Source organism: Budorcas taxicolor, chromosome 9 (genome assembly GCF_023091745.1).
Source record: "Budorcas taxicolor isolate Tak-1 chromosome 9, Takin1.1, whole genome shotgun sequence".
Taxonomy (NCBI): domain Eukaryota; kingdom Metazoa; phylum Chordata; class Mammalia; order Artiodactyla; family Bovidae; genus Budorcas; species Budorcas taxicolor.
The window spans coordinates 40,845,179-40,864,127 of NC_068918.1; the positions used below are offsets into that span (position 1 = coordinate 40,845,179).

The window sequence follows — 18,949 nt, forward strand, 5'->3', positions numbered from 1 at the left end:
TGTAGACTACCATAGCTTTTTCCATGCAGACTGCACCCAGCTTCTACAACCAGGAAGAGTCAATTCCTAGTGATTCTATCTTGCCATAACAGTGTGTGCTCCAGTTCGGTGCCTTGGACATGTTTCTCCTAGTTTCCCTGGTGCTTTGGCCACTGTTTGGCACTCAGCAGGTATGTGTATACATCTTGGCAAGGATGAATAAAGGAAACCAACTAGCTCCATGTTTAGCATTGCTGTTATCCACACTTCATCTGTCTTTTGGGTCAGTTCCCTAAATTATTTCCAGTTTTATCTCCCTCCTTAAATTGTATAAAAGGGATCATGCCTTATCCATTTTCATATGTCTCCCAACAGTATTTTACACACACATGGCCAATAAATATATATTAAGTAAAAAAAAAATATTTTGTGCTTATTTAATCCATCACGCAAGATTCCCATCTCTATGAGGATAGGAACTTTGTCTCTTTTTCACAGCAGTTTTCTTAAAGCTTGGTAGTGACTGCATGCCCAGAAACATTTAAGCAAATTAATAAAATACAAGTAATTTAAGTAAGTAAAATAATAAAATATAACTTCATTCTAATTGAGATTTTCTTAAAATTTAATGTTGGGGTAAATGAGATTTTGTGCGTGGTCAAATATATTTTTATATAAAAGAAAAAATTCTGCCTTAATTACCCTTTAAAAAGAAATTCATAGTTGAAATGCCCTTACCTTTGAGAAGACAGGATGGTGGAATTTGACAGATTATAAATTGGTGAAGCTTCAGCACGGCATTATGGTTAACAGAATATTATATCTAAATTAGTATTAAACAATTTATGTCAGGAATTATGAAAATATCATAGTAACATAATGTCGCATTATGTACTCTGCATATAAATTAAATAAGCAGGGTGACAATATACAGCCTTGAGGTACTCCCTTCCCGATTTGGAACCTGTCTGTTCCATGTCCAGCTCTAACTGTTTCTTCTTGACCTGCATACAGATTTCTCAGAAGGCAGGTCAGGTGGTCTGGGATTCCCATCTCTCTCAGAATTTTCCACAGTTTGTTGTGATCCACACAGTTAAAGGCTTTGGCGTGGTCAATAAAGCAGAAGTAGATGTTTTTCTGGAGCTCTTTTGCTTTTTTGATGACCCAACAGATGTTGGCAGTTTGATCTCTGGTTCTTCTGCCCTGAACTGAATCATTGAGTTAGCCAAAAAGTTCATTCAGCTTTGCCATTCAGTGGTACAGAAAAACCTGAACAGACTTTTTTGCCAACCCAATATAAGGTTCAATTCAGTTCAGTTCAGTCGCTCAGTCATGTCCGACTCTTTACGACCCCATGAGTTCCAGTATGCCAGGCCTCCCTGTCCATCACCAACTCCCAGAGTTCACACAAACTCATGTCCACCAAGTCGGTGATGCCATCCAGCCATCTCATCCTCGGTCGTCCCCTTCTCCTCCTGCCCCCAATCCCTCCCAGCATCAGAGTCTTTTCCAATGAGTCAACTCTTCGCATGAGGTGGCCAAAGTACTGGAGTTTCAGCCTCAACATCAATCCTTCCAATGAACACTCAGGACTGATCTCCTTTAGAATGGACTGGTTGGATCTCCTTGCAGTCCAAGGGACTCTCAAGAGTCTTCTCCAACACCACAGTTCAAATGCATCAATTCTTTGGTGCTCAGTTTTCTTCACAGTCCAACTTTCACATCCATACATGACCACAGGAAAAACCATAGCCTTGACTAGATGGACCTTTGTTGGCAAAGTGATGTCTTTGCTTTCCAACATGCTATCTAGTTTGGTCATAACTTTACTTCTAAGGAGTAAGCATCTTTTAATTTCATGGCTGCAGTCACCATCTGCAGTCATTTTGGAGCCCCCAAAAATAAAGTCTGACGCTATTTCCACTGTGTCCTCATCTATTTGCCATGAAGTAATGGGACCAGATGCCATGATCTTCGTTTTCTGAATGTTGAGCTTTAAGCCAACTTTTTCACTCTCGTCTTTCACTTTCATCAAGAGGCTCTTTAGTTCTTCTTCGCTTTCTGCCATAAGGGTGGTGTCATCTGCATATCTGAGGTTATTGATATTTCTCCTGGCAATCTTGAATCCAGCTTGTGCTTCTTCCAGCCCAACGTTTCTCATGATGTACTCTGCATAAAAGTTAAATAAGCAGGGTGACAATATCCAGCCTTGACGTACTCCTTTTCCTATTTGGAACCAGTCTGTTGTTCCATGTCCAGTTCTAACTGTGCTTCCTGCCCTGCATATAGGTTTCTCGAGAGGCAAGTCAGATGGTCTGGTATTCCCATCTCTTGAAGAATTTTCCACAGTTTATTGTGATCCACACAGTCAAAGGTTACTATGGTCAATTATATGGCATGAGCTCTAGATCTGTATCATTCTGTCTCCTTTCTGGTCAGATACCAGACCTCCTTCCCATTATCACTTTTGTTGAAAGTGTATGCAGGTCAAAATGATCTCTTACTCAGGTCAACTCCCATGAGCGTATTAATTTTCTGACTGAAAGCAGTCTGTTACATATCCTTCTGTATGTGTAGCCTGAGATAACACCAGAGTTCCAGCTTCTGGGAAAACACTGTTGACAGGAACACATGGAGAGATACTGGAAAGAGAGGCAAGAATTAGGAATTAGTCATGGCTCTTTCAGAAGGCTGGGGTTGAACTGTGAAGGGAGGGGACAGGAGAGTGGAGACCAAAGAAGAAACATCACATAGAAGAGAAGGCAGGACCTGATAGACAGCAAATGCAGACTTCCAGTCACTCTCTGATTTTACTCTCTTTTTTGCCTTCACATTGCCTGACTGCTATCCCTGAAAGGACTTTTATCCTCTTCCTCTTGACAAAGCATCCAGACACTCAACTTCCCCTAATTCAGATTTCCACTGTCACTTTGTAGAAAGGCTGCCACAACAGAAAATTCCAAATACCTCTCTAGAAGCTTTGTCTTCTCCAGCAGTCCCCTGAACTCTATTTTAAATGGTTGTTCTTAGACACAGTTTCATCCAAAGAAAAGTGATCTTTATTGTTTTCAGTTTCCTTAAACATCTTAATGATATTGGCAGTTTTATTGACTAGGGACAATAAGGCTCTAGTATGTTTTTATACTCGTAATATATGATTGTGCTAATGAATCACATCATCAGAAGAAAAATGCATACATTAAATTTTACATTTTATATAATCCATTAATTTCATTTTGACTTCTGCCTATTTTTAGGATTAATGATAAACAAAACCATAGGATTGACTTTTATTTAACTTGCCTTTATCCAAATGCAGTTTGTTCTAAAATAAGCAAATGTTGACATGTTCATAAGCTAGAGGGTTATTTTGAAAAGTTAATAGTTGTTTATATACTGTGATTTCCAGACCAATATTAAGCTATCTCTTAATGAATGTGAATATTAAATCCACTGTTTTCCTTTATTTTAGGTGATGGTGTTTGTACATGCTAGAAATGCCACTGTAAGAACAGCTATGTCTCTAATAGAGAGAGCCAAGAATAATGGCCATATTTCCTGCTTTTTACCTACTCAAGGACCTGAATATGGACATGCAGAAAAACAGGTAGGGAACAAATGACAAAACAGTACAAGAACCAAAATACATAATGTGCCAGATATTTTATATATGGAAGATCCATGGTCTCTAATTTCTAATAAGTTAAATTATAGAAATATCATGTTATAATTTTACTTTTTCCTTGACTTTCAAAGGATCTCAGTGCTTGATGTGTTCAGTTAGCACTTTTTCCTATGTGATTATAATTGTAATGTTTAGTTCTCTTTAAAATATAGTTAAAGTGTAAAATACAGTTAAATATTCTACAATCTGTTAATGTCTAATGGATTCTTCTTTTAAAGATAAATTTTTTTTAGGGTCAGCACGGACAGACGTAATTAGCATAAACAAAAGCTCTTTTTTAAAAAAACGTTTTATTTTATATTTGAGTGTAACCAGTTAACACTGTACGGTAGTTTCAGGTGGACAGCAGAGGGACTCCGCCATACATACACATGTATCCGTTCTCCCGCAAGCTTGCCTCCCATTCATGCTGCCACATAACATTGAGGAGTGAAAGAGTCGTGGTCTGACTCTTTGAAGCCCCATAGCCTGTAGCCCACCAGTCTCCTCTGTCCATGGGCTTTTCCAGGCAAGAATACTGGAATGGGTAGCCATTCCCGTCTCCAAGGGATTTTCCCAACCCAGGGATCAAACCCTGGCCTCCCACATTGCAGGCAGATTCTTTGCCATGTGAGCCACCAGGGAATTCCCTGTAAATAACATAAACATAAAAGCTCTTTTTGAAAGTACAAGTTTGAGACCCAAAAGATTCAGAACAACTGCCTTGCTATTCAGTATATACTCAAAGGGCCTGAAAAGTCTGGGTCCTTGTTACAAAGGCAAAGCCTTACCCACCCCTACCCCTGCCATGATTTACTGCCTCCTAATCTGCATTTCTGCTTGATCTCCAGAGGATTTCTGCACATGATAGTTTGAGAAGCACATCTATAGGTTATTTGGGTATGGATAGTATTCAAAGTCCAGTACTCTTGCCTGGGAAATTCCATGGACGGAGGAGCCTGGTGGGCTGCAGTCCATGGGGTCACACAGAGTCGGACACGACTGAGCGACTTCACTTTCACTTTTCACTTTCCTGCATCGGAGAAGGAAATGGCAACCCACGAATCCCAGGGACAGGGGAGCCTGGTGGGCTTCCGTCTATGTGGTCACACAGAGTCAGACATGACTGAAGTGACTTAGCAGCAGCAGCAGTATTCAGAGATTTACCAAAGATTTTGTTTACTCATATCAAATGATGATTTCCATAGAGTAGACAGACTACAGCCTGAGGGCCAAAGGTGGCAATTTTTGTAATTAGTTTGTTTTTTGTAATTACTTTAATTAAAAAACAATCAGAGCCCTTCCTTTATCTTCTATGGATGTCTTTACACATGGGGGGAAAATTGAGTACTTTCTATTGAGATTATGGCTCACAAAACCGAAAATGCCCTTTATCCCATTTGCAGAAAATTTTGCCTTGATTTAAAGCTATACAAATAAATTTTTAATTTAAAAAAAACTGTATGCATAAAATGGTGGGAACTTCAAAATATTTTGTACGCATAAGATTGAACTGATAGGTGCTGAGCAGCTGCTACATATGCTCTGTACCTTCATACTTACTAGCTTAATAAGATGTATTTGGTTATTAGGATTGTGCTGTAAATTTTACCATTTTATATTGATATTTTAAATTCTATCTGTGATAATCTGATACAGGTTGTTTTGAATGTCAGATTCTCTTTCACTGTAACTACAAAATTTATCCATTTTTTTCTCTTTATAAAATTTTCTATTACATACCACTTACTATGCAGCTTTGTATTCTTCCAGTTATCTATTAATTATAAATTTATGAGAGTCTTTGAAAAGTAAGGTCAGCGTTCATAAGTCTTGTTTCATTTTCTTTGGAAACACAGAGCAGCTCTATTGTGTTTAACAGCCAAGCCTTGAGAGCCACCTTGTGGATTTCTGGTTATTTCATAGCTCTCCATTCTGAGAGTCATTGCTATTCTAAATCATACAAGTTTATTGTTTCATTGTGATAATAATATTCAGTATTTATCAAGAGTTTACTTGAGCCAGGCATTGTTTTCATTGCTCTCTATTACTTATTCAGTGGTCACAACTTACGATGTAGGTTAGTACTGTTGTTATCTCTTGGTGTGACATGTATGCATAAGTAATTCAAATAAATAGTCTAAAGCATATAGAAATAGCTTATGTAGAGACATTTTCAAATGATATTTATTTAAGGCCACACCACCAAACATGTAATCACAGAACACTAAGCTGAAAAAAAAAAAAAAAAAAAGGCAGAGAAATGTAGAGTTTTCCTACAGTTAGGTAGACTTGGAAACCCCTAATCATTTTATTGGACCTTTTTCTGGATATTTTTATTATACTTGATTTTTATCCTGACCTACTTGTTATTATTTTTTTGAACAAGGGTGGATTCCACAGAGATTTATTAATAAGTACATGTTTTCAAGGAACATTGTCCTTTTCTCCGTTATATTTTTTAATATAGTATTTGGCTGATCGTAGCTACCCTAAAATTTGTTTGCCTTTTGAAGAGATGTTCTCACTTTAATTATCTCATTTGACAGAATGCCACTATTCTGTCTTTTAAAGATTCTCATCCCTATTTTACAAATAAGAAAACTGAGAAAAAAGAATAAATTTTCCCAGAGACTCCCGTGTAGTAAGTGGAGCTGTGATTTGAGTTAGTCTGACTCCGAAGTCTACCTTTTCACCACCCATTGCACAAACAGTGCACCCTGTTTGTTCAAAAGTGAATATATCAAACCCAACCTGTGGTTTGCTAAAGGCTTTAGAGCTTTGAGTTTGTGGTTTTGTTTTGTTTTTTTTTAATTAAATGGAAGAACATTTCTTAGGCCCAGCTATATCCTAAAGAAAGACTTAAAACAGTTGGCCCCTCCACCGTGGAAATTATTTTATAACAAAAGATAGTAATCTTTCTGAATGTTTTCTCAAAGCTCTAGAATTTTAGTTTATTCTTCTAGTACAGGATATATGTTTGTTCCTATTCCTTGAAATGCCTTTTAAACTTGAATAGTATTAACTTTCAAGCAATCGAAGTACACTATTACCATGGTGGTAGGAGATATTTCTTCTCACAAATTTGAAAAATGGAAAATTAAGTATTCAAAACATGAAAATTAGAAGGTAAATTTGCTATGGTAGTACATAAAAATTTAGTCTCATGACTCCTATTGATGGAAATACAGCTCAACACCTATTGTGCCATAGCCATACGTTACTCCTAAGTGTTTAAAGTAACCATCTCAATTCCTAACTCACCAAGTATGGTTTTTAAAAAGCATTTCTTCACAGTTTTATTCAACGTACAGTCACTTTATTTGTTAAATAATAAATAAGACTCATTACGGATTCTTTTTCGTGGAGTTGGGGGAGTGGTGTGTGTATATAATAAGGCTATGTCTGTACCTTAATCACAGCTGAAATTGAATCTCTTCTTCCCAGTACCAGTTATATTTCAAGACCCTTCATGCCAGTCCCATTTTTTATTTCAAATTCACTCCCAGCTGCAAAACCAACTGTTATTTCCAAATTGTCCACTGAAACAGGAAAATACAGAACAGAAAATGAAGTACTCTGAGAGTAACTTAAGCTATAAAGATGGTACTTGCAGTTCTCCTAGAGGAAGGGAGCATCTCAGGAATTCCAAATGAGGCCCAAAGTAAGAGGGCACATTGACAAAAAACTTTTGGCTCTAACTTCACCTCAGAAGCCTTAAACACCTAAACTTTCTCTTCTATCAAGTGGAATAATAATGGGGTAAATAATACCTGTTCCAGTAGTTTACTGTGAGAGTCAAATGGAATGATATATGAAATTATTTTGGAAACTAGCTGAAAAATGATAAAACATTACGTGTCGTATTATGGTAATCTACTTCTAGAAATTTACTTTGCATATTATTGTCACCCTCTCCCACAGAGAAACTCTTCTTAAGAAATCACTATTTTCGATAAGATAGAACATACTTTAGGGAATAGCAGCAGTAGATTATGTTTATTCGTAGAAGTTATCATTAGGGATACACACATTTTCATTGGGTAAGCGATTGTCTTTAATTATAATTTTAAGTTGAATAAATTATTCTAATTAGAATCTTCAGATTCTGTTTCACTCTCCATCTCAGTGAAATAAATTCTTTCCTTTAGGGACAAAACTTTTAACAGGCATTAAATATTTTAGTACTAAATTCCCACCCACTCTGTACCATATTTCTCCGATTTATGGACACCAATGTGGTTCAATTTTTTACATATATTAGTGATATTAAAAGTTTTCGTTATAAGTAGATATGAGCTTCCATGGTAGCTCAGCCAGTAAAGAAATCACCTGCAGTGCAGGAGACCTGGGTCAGGAAGATCCCCTGGAGGAGGGCATGGCAACCCACTCCAGTATTCTTGCCTGGAGAATCCTATGGACAGAGGAGTCTGGCGGGCTACAGTCCTTTGGGGTTGCAAAGAGTCAGACATGACTGAGTGACTAACACACACAGGTAGATATGGTCTATCATGCAGCAAGTCTCATGAATGTAGTTATTAGGGATATCTATTAAGCAAATCAGAACACTAGGAAAAAGCCAGTAACGGTATGTACCCTCAAACTACTTTGAAGTATTATTTTATGACTTTTTAATATTATCTGTATCTACCAACCATCTCCTGTTTTCATAGGTTAGCTTTAGCCTTTGCCTAAGTTCTAGGAATTGGGATTTGATATAAGTTATCAGATACTTAATATTGATAGCCTTAATTATTTCTGTTGTAGCAGCTTTCCAGCATCACGATAGCCTAATAAAATTAGAATTTCCTCTTCCAGGAATAGATGATATCTGTTAGCTAATGAGAGTAGCAGGTACCTAATAACCCCCTTTCTCTTACTTTTTTACTTTAAATAAGTATAAAATGTTATCTCAGAGTTTATTCTTTCCTCAGGCATATCAACCCCCTTTCCTTCTGAAGGCTAATATATTAATTCTGCTGTCTGTCTGTAACCTCATAAAAAGAATGTTAAAAGTATATTAACTTTTAAATGAAATCAAAGAAAATTAATTAAACAATAGATCTGAGTGTTCAGTTGGATTTTTGGAGGCATGACTTATTCATTTTCAAAGGGAAATAGTCGCTTTAGCATAAAGACTGAATCCAGGCAAACCTGGGTTTTAATCTTGACTCGCATACTCTAACATGTCAGTCTTTTTCCTTCCTTGGGCTACAATTTGTCATAAACAAAATGAAAATGAGGTAACATAGATCTTGCCAGTCACACAGTAAACACTGTAAATGGTTATGTATGAACTTTGAAGGTAAAGAAGATGACAGCTTTAAAGATTAGTAGATGTGACAACATTTAAACTTGAAGATTTTGGACAACAAAAAATATATTGAGTTGTAAAAAGTAATAAATAGGTTGGGGAAATATTAGTCACAAATACAACAGACTAGTTAATATCTATATCTTTAGATGTTATACTTATTATGTTTAATAACTAAAACATGGTTTCCAATAAGTAAACGAAGAAAAGAAGGAAATAAAATAGATAAACTATAGGAAAAAAATCACTAAAGTTGTATACATTAATAGACTGTATATTCTTAAACCCAATAAATTATCAAACACTAAAAATGATAATGTCAAATTCTGAAGGTGATTGAGGATTTGGCTACTCCTAGATTTCCTGTTGCAGTAATTAGTTCAGTTCTTTTTAAAAAGTTTTTGGTAGTATATTTTAAGAGCCAAACTTTTTTTCAGAGCCTTTAACCTTGAAATACTAAACCTGAGAACCTTTCCTTGGAAAAGTTAATGTACACCAAGAGTTTCATCCAAACATATTAAATATAATGAAAAAATTACAGACAGCTAAATGTCCAGAACTAGGTGAATTTTAAAGTATGGACAGTTAATTCAATTAAATATGATATACCTACTAAGAAAACCGATGTTAGAGTATATTAGACATCCAGTTCTAAATATGTCAATTTTAGTTCAGCTGATCAAACGTGCCTCTCTAAATAAATGACCAAATGAGGCAAGAAGTACAATCCCACAGAGGATTTAGAAATACATGTATAAGAAAAGAAAAATGTGGCATATAACATGAGAGAAGAATGAACAGTTCAACAGAAAGACAAAAAGAGATTAAGCTGGTGGTCTTGTATTTCAGTAATCAACAACAACAACAAAAAGTAGTAAAGGAAATTTTACCAAAAAAATAAAAATAAAAAGGAAGAAAGAAAAGGACATTCCAAGAGAAAAAGAACAAGAACATGGGCAAAGGGAACCAATTCATATATTTGAAGAATGAGTATTTCTTGACCGCTGGACTGTAAGGTGAAGGAAGGGCTAGGTATATAGATTTTGGTCAGAATTTAGAGGACTATAGAAGAGTAGTTCATTGATTAACTTTATAAACAATGAATGATGAAAATAGCACTTTCCCAAGATGAGGACTCTATAATATTTTTTTCTAATATCATTAAGGCATACTCACTGGTAATTGTGGAAAAGAATGGTATAATTTGCTAGAAACTATTTGCCTCCTTCTGGTTAAATTTTAGTTTTTATGATGACAGATTATTTCTTCTTAATGGATTTGAAAGTATCTACATTAAAGCATATCTTGTCAAGATAAATTACTTCAGAAGGCTTACAGAGGTCACTAAATTATTTATGCCCTTTCCCATTACGCTTTCATTCAGGGTTTGTAACTGAGCTAAAGGTCTTGTGTTACATATGCATATTTTTTTCATCTTATGGAGTTAATTTATTTTCTTTTAATATCTTCAGTTTTTGCTGTCAGTCTTCCTTTAACCATGTATTTGTGTTAGTTTAGAAGTCAACTTTAGAAAGTGTTTATATTTTAACCTTATTCATTTTAAAAAGTAGTCACACTGATTTTCTGTGTCACAGTTAGGGAAAAGGTAAGTAAAGTCATAGAAGGAAGCTGGGGTGTGCTTTCACTGGGGGAAAAAATTTAGCATCCTCTGTGTGCTAATGGATTCTTAGCAGTTATCCATTCTGGTTTAGTTTTACTGAAAAATAAAGCCCTGTATGGTAAGTTGACTTCTGAGAACTGGAAATATAAAGTCCAGGAAAACCAATTTAGATAATTTTTGTGCTACTCTCTTGACTTCCTTTACCTTTTTACAGTTTAATAGTCTTTGTGCTGAATTTCCATGTAGAGAGAGACTATATCCAGTGGTGTTGGATCCCTGATGGCTTCCTCGGAGAATCCAATACTCTGTTCAGAGAATGTGAACAAGGTGGATTATACCCCTCCAGCCCTTCAGAGGCTACAGAAGCCTAAAAGCCTAGCCTCCAAGTAGAGCTCACCCTGAGAAGCCAGGTGGAAAACAACTGTTCTGATACTTGAGGAAGCAGCAGGCATCTTGTATTAATAATAAACAAGTTCAGCTCCATAACTCATGGGCTTAACCATCTACCTTCATTCATTTCTTCAGATGAAACTCTTGTAAAAAAAACTTCTTACGTTTATATTCCTTTCAAGGGAAGATTTTGTACAACTACCATTGTGTGTGTTTGCATGTGAGGTTCAGTATGGAAAAACTGGATCGTGTTAGGCACACTTTTATGTCTCTTGCTCTTTTTGCTTAGTGATACATCATGGAATTCCTGGCAGTGGAATTCATCCATCAACATGGTACATGCATTTAAAAGTTTGGCGAATGAGTGGTCCTGAATTGCCCACTAAAGAGATTGTTCCAGTTTACATTTCCTGGAACAGTAACTTCCTCCTGTCTAACTGCCACCACCGAGCAGTGTTAGAATTTTTGAGTTTATGACAGATTAAAAGGCAAAAAAGATACTTCATTATTTTTTTAACTGGCGTTTCTTTATGAGTGAAACAGCATTTTTCACATTTGCTATTTGAATTTCTTCTGTAAATTGCATGTACTACTATATGTGTTACAAACATTTTTCCTAACCTGTGATTTTGATTTATTTATGAATATTTTTACCATGATGAGATTTTTATTAGTTTTTATAGTATTTGGGCTTTGTCTTGCTTATAAAGGCCACACCCACTTAATCATGATGTCCTCCAGCCCTTTTTAAATTTAATTTTTAATATTTATTATTAAATCTTTGATCCATCTGGAACTTACTACATACAGTGATGGTATTGGTTTGCATTCTCCTCGAGACCTTTCTGAGTATAATCTGAAACCCTCCGTATACAGAGGGCAAGGAGACACTGAAGAAAGAGGCCGACCATTCTAGACTGGTGGGTCTCAGGTTTAAAAATTAAGGGAACTTACATACAAGTAGATCTCCAAACCTACCTGCTACAATCTTAAAAGTTTATATAGAAGCCTTAACGGGATTTAGTTACGTACAGTCAACACTGCATTTCTAACTAAAGGCTATGTTCTTGGCCAGCCACTAGCATAGTGAAGGCAAGCAGAGTACACATTCCAAGGACTGGGGAAAGGATGAGGCACCTCTGATTACCTGGGCCCAGCTCGTGGGTCAAATTGGTGGTCACATCTTTTTGATGACCTCCTGCAGCAAATGAGTTTCTGAATGTCCGTGTTAAGTCGCTTCAGTCGTGTATGACTCCTTGCAGCCCCATGGATTATAGACCACCAGGCTCCTCTGTCTATGGAATTTTCCAGGCAAGAATACTGGAGTGGGTTGCTATTTCCTTCTCCAGGGCATCTTCCAGACCCAGGGATCGAACCCATGTCTCTTACATCTCCGGCATTAGCAGGCAGGACTCCTTGTTTATTCCATTGATTATAAAATTTAACGTAACATACAAAATTCTCACATTTGCCTGAGTTAGTTTCTGAGTTTTCTCTATTTCCTTGAGCTTATTGACTCTTCTCTGGTATCAAACTACTTTACTTATCCTGTTTTTATAGTATTTTTAATATGTGCTTGGGATAAGCATCCTCATTATTCTTCAATTTTAGAATTTTTTTTCCTGGATAAATATACAGGTGTGCTTTTTAGGATGTACTTCAGTATCACTTCCAAGAAATGATGTTTACCTTTTAGTTAAGTTAATATATTGATTTACAGATTACATTAGTGAGAATTCATATTTTTATCAAATCAGGTTTTTCCAACTCAAAAACAAAGCATATGATTTCATTTGTTGAGTATCCTTTGGCAGTGTTATGATGATTTCTTCCTGTAGGGTTCTACCTATTTCTTGCTTTTTTCTGTTTTTTTATGGCTTTTATAGATGTGATATTTTCTTCTCTTTTATTTTCTAACAAGTTATTGTTTATATATAGAAACACTTGTTTAAAATATTGATTTGGGGGACTGTCACCTTTCTGAATTCAGTCATTAGTAGTTTTTAATTAAGTCTCAAGTTTCTAAATAAATGTTTATTTCATCTGCAACTAATAATTGGTTTGATCTCTTCTGTTCTAGTATTTCTACTTTTTATTATTTTCTCTTGTCTGATTCCATTATTTAAGACATTGGCTAGCTGATTGTAAACAACTTTGCCTTGTTTCTAACTTTAATAGATATACGCCTAATGTTTTATGATTCAGTGTGGTTTAAAATCAGTATTGTCACCTCTGCTCATTAAGATTGAATGTGGTCTTTTGTGAGCTTTCAGTGCCTTTAGATCATCTATGTTCTTTCTCCTTTGACTCGTTCATAAGCATGTTCATATAAATATATTTATAGGTATAGATAGTGCCCTTGCCTTCTGGGGTTTAATTTACTTAGTTGTGATATATTGTTTTAATGCATTGGCGAATTCTATTTTCCAAAGCCCTTTACTGTTTGGTTTAATATTCTCAAGAGATATTTCTCTATTGTATTCTGTTTTCTGCTGCTTTATCAGGTTTTAATGTCAGTGCCATTACACTGCCTCTGTAAGATTAATTTTTAGACTTCTATTTCTGTGCTCTAAGGTCCCTAACTAACATTAGAATTAGTTTGTCTTTTAAAAGGATGAAAACCTAAATGTTAGACAGCCTTTAAATTTTCTTCCATTGCTCTTACAATTTTCTATCAGTTTTAATATAAATGTTAGTCACATATTTTCCTAGAGCAGATCAGGGGGTCTGATCTACCAGGGGCTGTAGGAGGAGAGGGTTTAACTATAAAGAAATAACAAGAGAATTTGAGGGGGTGTGTAAAGGAACTGTTTGTTTCATTATCATGGTGGTTACACAGTTTGAACATATACTAAAGTTCATAGAACTGTACACCAAAAGTGAAAAGATAATTTGACTATATGATAATTTTTTAAATAAGGTTTTAAAGCATACTTATCCCTGGATCTCTTTCCTAAGATTTCTCATTTATTTCTACTGTGAACTAGGCTAGGTCAAAAACAGCAGCTTCAGATTCAAAGATAGTTGAGAAAGACCAAGCCAGTCTTACTTTAGGATTGTTGTCACTTCAGGTCTCTACTGAAGTAATAAAATTTTTTAAAAAAGCAACAGCACAGAATATCAGTAAGAATAGAGACAAAGGAGAAGTGACCCCTGGGACCTCTTGGTTGCTTACAGAGACCAAGCTGGTTGAACCCACCTGGTCAGGGTGGGAGGTGCTGTATCAGAACCCCATGATCCAGCTACAACCTTCTAGGAATATTCTGCACCACAGTTACATATTTCCGGTGTTCAGCTTCTTACTGTATCATGGTGTCACAAGTCAAGGCTTAACTCAACAGGATTTTGACTAAAAATCTGCATTTATAAAAAGCGCATCAAGATATTCCAGTTCAGGAGTCCACAAACAACAGATGCACCCAAAAGAGCCATCCAGCGGTATGATTTGCTCTGAATGTCTCTAAGCAGTATTTTTCAGTTTCCTCTGTTGGCTCTGAATGTTCACTCATGAATGTTAGGAAAGAAATGAAGTAGGTAAAATGTTTTTCTTTTTCTACCTTGACCTCGCAAAGGAGCTTTGTTAGATACTAGCAAATACTCCATAACACGGAGACCGAAATACTCCATAACATGGAGCCCGTATTTGTGAGATTGATATTAACAGACACATCTAAAAGGATTAAAGTTAAGGCAGTATGATCCTTAACTTAAGGCCAATGGAGCTAATCATAATGTGTGCATATAAAATTATTTTTAAGAGGCTGACCACACTGCACAAAAATGAAGTAATACTCTCCCCATGAAATTTTAAAAAGATAAATCTTCTTGTGTATATATTTCCAAGTTGTTATTTACTTGGCTGGCCACTAGATGGTGCGGTTTGTTAATTTATTCCCTTCCATTTTACATTCGAAGCAGATTTCATGGAGTGTGGTTTTCGCAGATCACTTTCTTAATTATTATTAACTTAGAAGTTTCCAATTTTAAGAGATAGTGAGTGTGATGAAGTCTGTGCTAGAACCCTGTTCCCTGCCAGTGTAGTGCACCTTACATAAAAACTATGGAAAACTCTTTCAAAAGAAGCTATCAAGATATTGAACTTGAAATTTTTCGAGCAACAGCAAATGAGCAGGATGTGGTGCCCAAACAGAAATTTTGAGCACTTACGTTAGTCTTTAATTTTGCAGAAAAAATTTCTCCATTGTACGATGAGCTGTCAGTGAATTTTAAAAGATTTGCTGTAGAACTTACACAAAGTACAGATAAGTGGACCAGACCCCACGTCTGAGCTCAGACCAGGCCAAAGACCAGCCCGCAGAATCGGGTTAGTATATTCAGGGCAGATGTAAAGTTGAGGAGATAAGACAGGTGGCTAGTGCCCTCCTGTCAGAGATCAGCAGGAACACAGGTGCGAGGGGAGCACAGCTGGGCTTATTGGCTCATTATCATAAGAAGGAGTACATGACCAGCGGAACCAGTGTATCTCGGTAAGGGGGAGAGGTTTCCAAGGCAGTGAGTCTAGAACAGACAGTGTGAAGACCTCAAGGCAGGTGTGGATTTGTTTTAAAAAAAAAAAGACCTTAGAGAAAAAGCCAGTGCTTGTGTCTGGCATGAGTAAGTGTGGTTCGGGGATGGGAATGATTTTCATAGGTATGGCATGGTAAGGACTCTTACCTTTACTCTGAATGAGTTGGAACCCACTGAGAATTACGCTTACTTTTAATAGACTTCTTTTGAAAGAATACAAAAGGTAATGCTGATTGATTACAGGAAGAGGATACCTGAGTGAAAAAAACACTTGAGTGTAACTTCTTTCCTTTTGGATTTTGTGCCATGTTCAAGGTTACCTATTTTTTAAGATAGCTGAAATATAATTTTAAGTGATCTTGTATAACACATTTTATACTAAAACTTAGTAACACCTTAAGATGCTTAACCATAATTATATGCTCTCTTTGATAAACTTATTCAGGAGACATGCTAAATAACAATTGCTTTTAAATGCTAAATAACACTTTTATGTTTTGTTGCTGTCTACTCTAGGTGCAAAAGTCAAGAAATAGACAAGTACGAGAATTATTTCCAGATGGTTTTAGTATTCATCACGCAGGCATGCTTCGGCAGGACAGAAATTTGGTTGAAAGCTTGTTTTCTAATGGGCATATCAAAGTCCTAGTCTGTACGGCTACGTTAGCCTGGGGTGTCAATCTTCCTGCTCATGCTGTTATTATTAAGGTGAGAGCTTACCTTCCTTTTTACATGGATTTGAGATATCTTAAAGCAAACCTATGGATTGATTTATTTAGAAAATTATTGTGATTTGGCTGCTTTGGTGACTTTGAATGTTATTCATATAAGGTCAAAATTATTTTCTCCAAAAGAATCTAGTTTATATTGTGAAAATTTAACTCTATCACAGATAATGAAAGGATTAGTTAAAGTACACTTTTGAGATCTTGCCATATTTGCCTAATTTCAGTATTCAACTCATCAGGATTATATTTGTGTGTGTTTATGTAAATTTTTATTAACTTTCCCTCATCTAGGGAACACAAATATATGCTGCAAAAAGAGGCTCCTTTGTTGACCTTGGAATTTTAGATGTCATGCAGATATTTGGTCGAGCCGGAAGACCACAATTTGACAAATTTGGAGAAGGAATCATCATAACAACCCATGATAAACTCAGCCATTACCTCTCTTTGCTCACTCAACAAAACCCAATTGAGAGCCAGTTTCTGGAAAGCCTTGCAGATAATCTAAATGCGGAGGTAAGAGCTAATAAGCAAAAGGTTGGAATGGAATTATCAGCTTCAAGAAAGAACTAAGAAAAATAAAGGTTGAGTTGATTGCTATTTTGTAATATAAAATAATACATTTTATTTCATACACAGTCATGAGACACAAGAGGTAGAATGGTGATATCCTTGGTTAGATCAGAGCAATATAAAATGCAAATGAGAACTGATAACAACTCATGGCTAAAAGACTATGCTTTTAAGTCATGAGGTTTTGTGAAAGGACAGAAATCTAACCACAGCTATACAAACTAAGGAAATAGTAATAACAATTGTGTTCATACAAACTTTTATAAAGTTTATTATGAAGTATTTTATAAAGGTTTTATAAGGTTAATAAAGCTCTTCTGTTTTAGCTCATTTGATTAACTTTGTTATAGAAAATATGATTGCTTAAATTCAGCTACAGTATTATAATTTATTTCGTTGTGATGTGTTTTTGTGTGAAGATTCAACTAGCAGACCCTGGAAGCCTAGGTAACATCTTAACTGGTAAAGAGGATAAACATCTGAAGTTAAGAATCTGTGTGTCAAACAGTGAAGCGAGTTCTTGCTGTTCTTACAGCATTTTTTATTGTTGTGCTGTCACGCAACACTTTTCTTCTTCCCATTCAAGTTGACTCAGTTTTTGAAAGTAGGTGGAATATAACTATTAAATACATGAATAAGTGAACTATTTGAACTGAAGTATTACAGAAATTTCACTTAGATCTATTGATCTTATCTACGAGTCTTTTTAGAGGATGAAAACACACAGTATGCAATTCCTCTGTTAAGGAGGATATAGTCCAGAATGGGAGGAAAAGATACAAAAACACAGTGCAATAGTGTTGGTAGGTAATAAAGTTCTAAAGAAGGATTCAGTAGAAGGAGAAAACACCTTTGGCCGCAGCCTATCAGGAAAGGCTTTGTTCATGAAGGTGATAATACTTGATCTGGGTTCAGAAAGTTAGGTAAGGTCTAGAAGATCTAGTTGGAAGTTAGAAATCAGGAAAGATGCTGCTTTCTAGCAGCAAAATTATAAGAAAATAAAAAATTAGAAAATTAATTATGATGTAGGGATTGTCTCCAAAAGAAATACTATAACTCAGTTTTTATCCTCACTGCCTACTATAATGGCATGGTTTTAATAGTTAGGTCTTGGGTCACTAGGATCTATGATAGAATAGTCTGTTGTACAAAGATAGTATCAGTAGCAATGGACTGAGGCTGTGCCAACCTGCTGGGTACTTTTTGTATATTCTGTCAGTACTGATGCTCAGGAGATATTGTTCTCAGAGAGATAGATGACTGCCCAAAGCTCATTCAGGTACTAATTTTTGAAACTAGTACTGTTCAAACTAAAGTCTTTTTAACTACAAAAATAATCTTTTTATTGTAGCCTAATTTCAATTATATAAAATGTGGTAAATTAAAAATAAATACATTTTTCTATATTAATTAACCTACCATTTGCCACCTTCTGAGACCAGGACTAAATATTTTCCAAAATGGCAGTAATCATTTCTCTTAACTATAATAAAAAGCAAGACTCTTTTATACAATGTTTCTAGAAAAGCATATTAAGAAGGCCTACACCTTTGTAAAGTTAGGATTATTTTCCTTGATAGCTTTTTGTAAGTGGTAGACACCAAATAGTGATGCTTTTATGCAAAAGACACAGATGAGTAACTCTTGTCCTCAGGAATTCTTTTTCTTAGGGACTATAAAATACCATCATCAGTGAAACTATTTGGTCAATTCCTGAAAAATTAAAAATGAATTGTAGCCCACAGATTCACCTGATATTCATAAACTACTTATTAGTGTTTGTCATTTTCAGAAATGTCGACTGTCTAGAACCATAATTCCATTTAATACTATAAATGGCATTCAAATAACAAAACATATACCTTGAAATTTATTGCTAATATAGTGAAGTATAGCCATTGCTAAATTTTCTTCATCTTATTTTGTCTACTAGACTAGTTCCCAATTAACGTAAATTTTCTTCTTAAGGAAACAAATTCCCTTAAATTATAGTTTGAATGTGAAATTAAATTTGGTAATCTGTGGAAGCCAAGTGTGAAATTAGTTTATACAATGAGTGTGTGCTGTGCTCTCAAGGTAATGAATTTTTCAGTCTTTAGATTCCCAAAAATTTTGCCAGACTGTATAGCAACAATGATCAACACCAAGGTCAT

At 35.5% G+C, this 18,949-nt stretch overlaps 1 protein-coding gene across 1 annotated transcript in view; it reads left to right on the top strand.

Annotated features, from left to right (window-relative positions):
• ASCC3 (activating signal cointegrator 1 complex subunit 3) overlaps positions 1–18,949 on the top strand; it is a 315,102-nt gene that overhangs the window by 160,065 nt on the left and 136,088 nt on the right. The window contains exons 13-15 of the mRNA XM_052645754.1: positions 3,452–3,586; positions 16,012–16,203; positions 16,515–16,739. Coding sequence (XP_052501714.1) covers positions 3,452–3,586; positions 16,012–16,203; positions 16,515–16,739 — 552 coding nt within the window. The remainder of the gene's footprint in view (positions 1–3,451; positions 3,587–16,011; positions 16,204–16,514; positions 16,740–18,949) is intronic.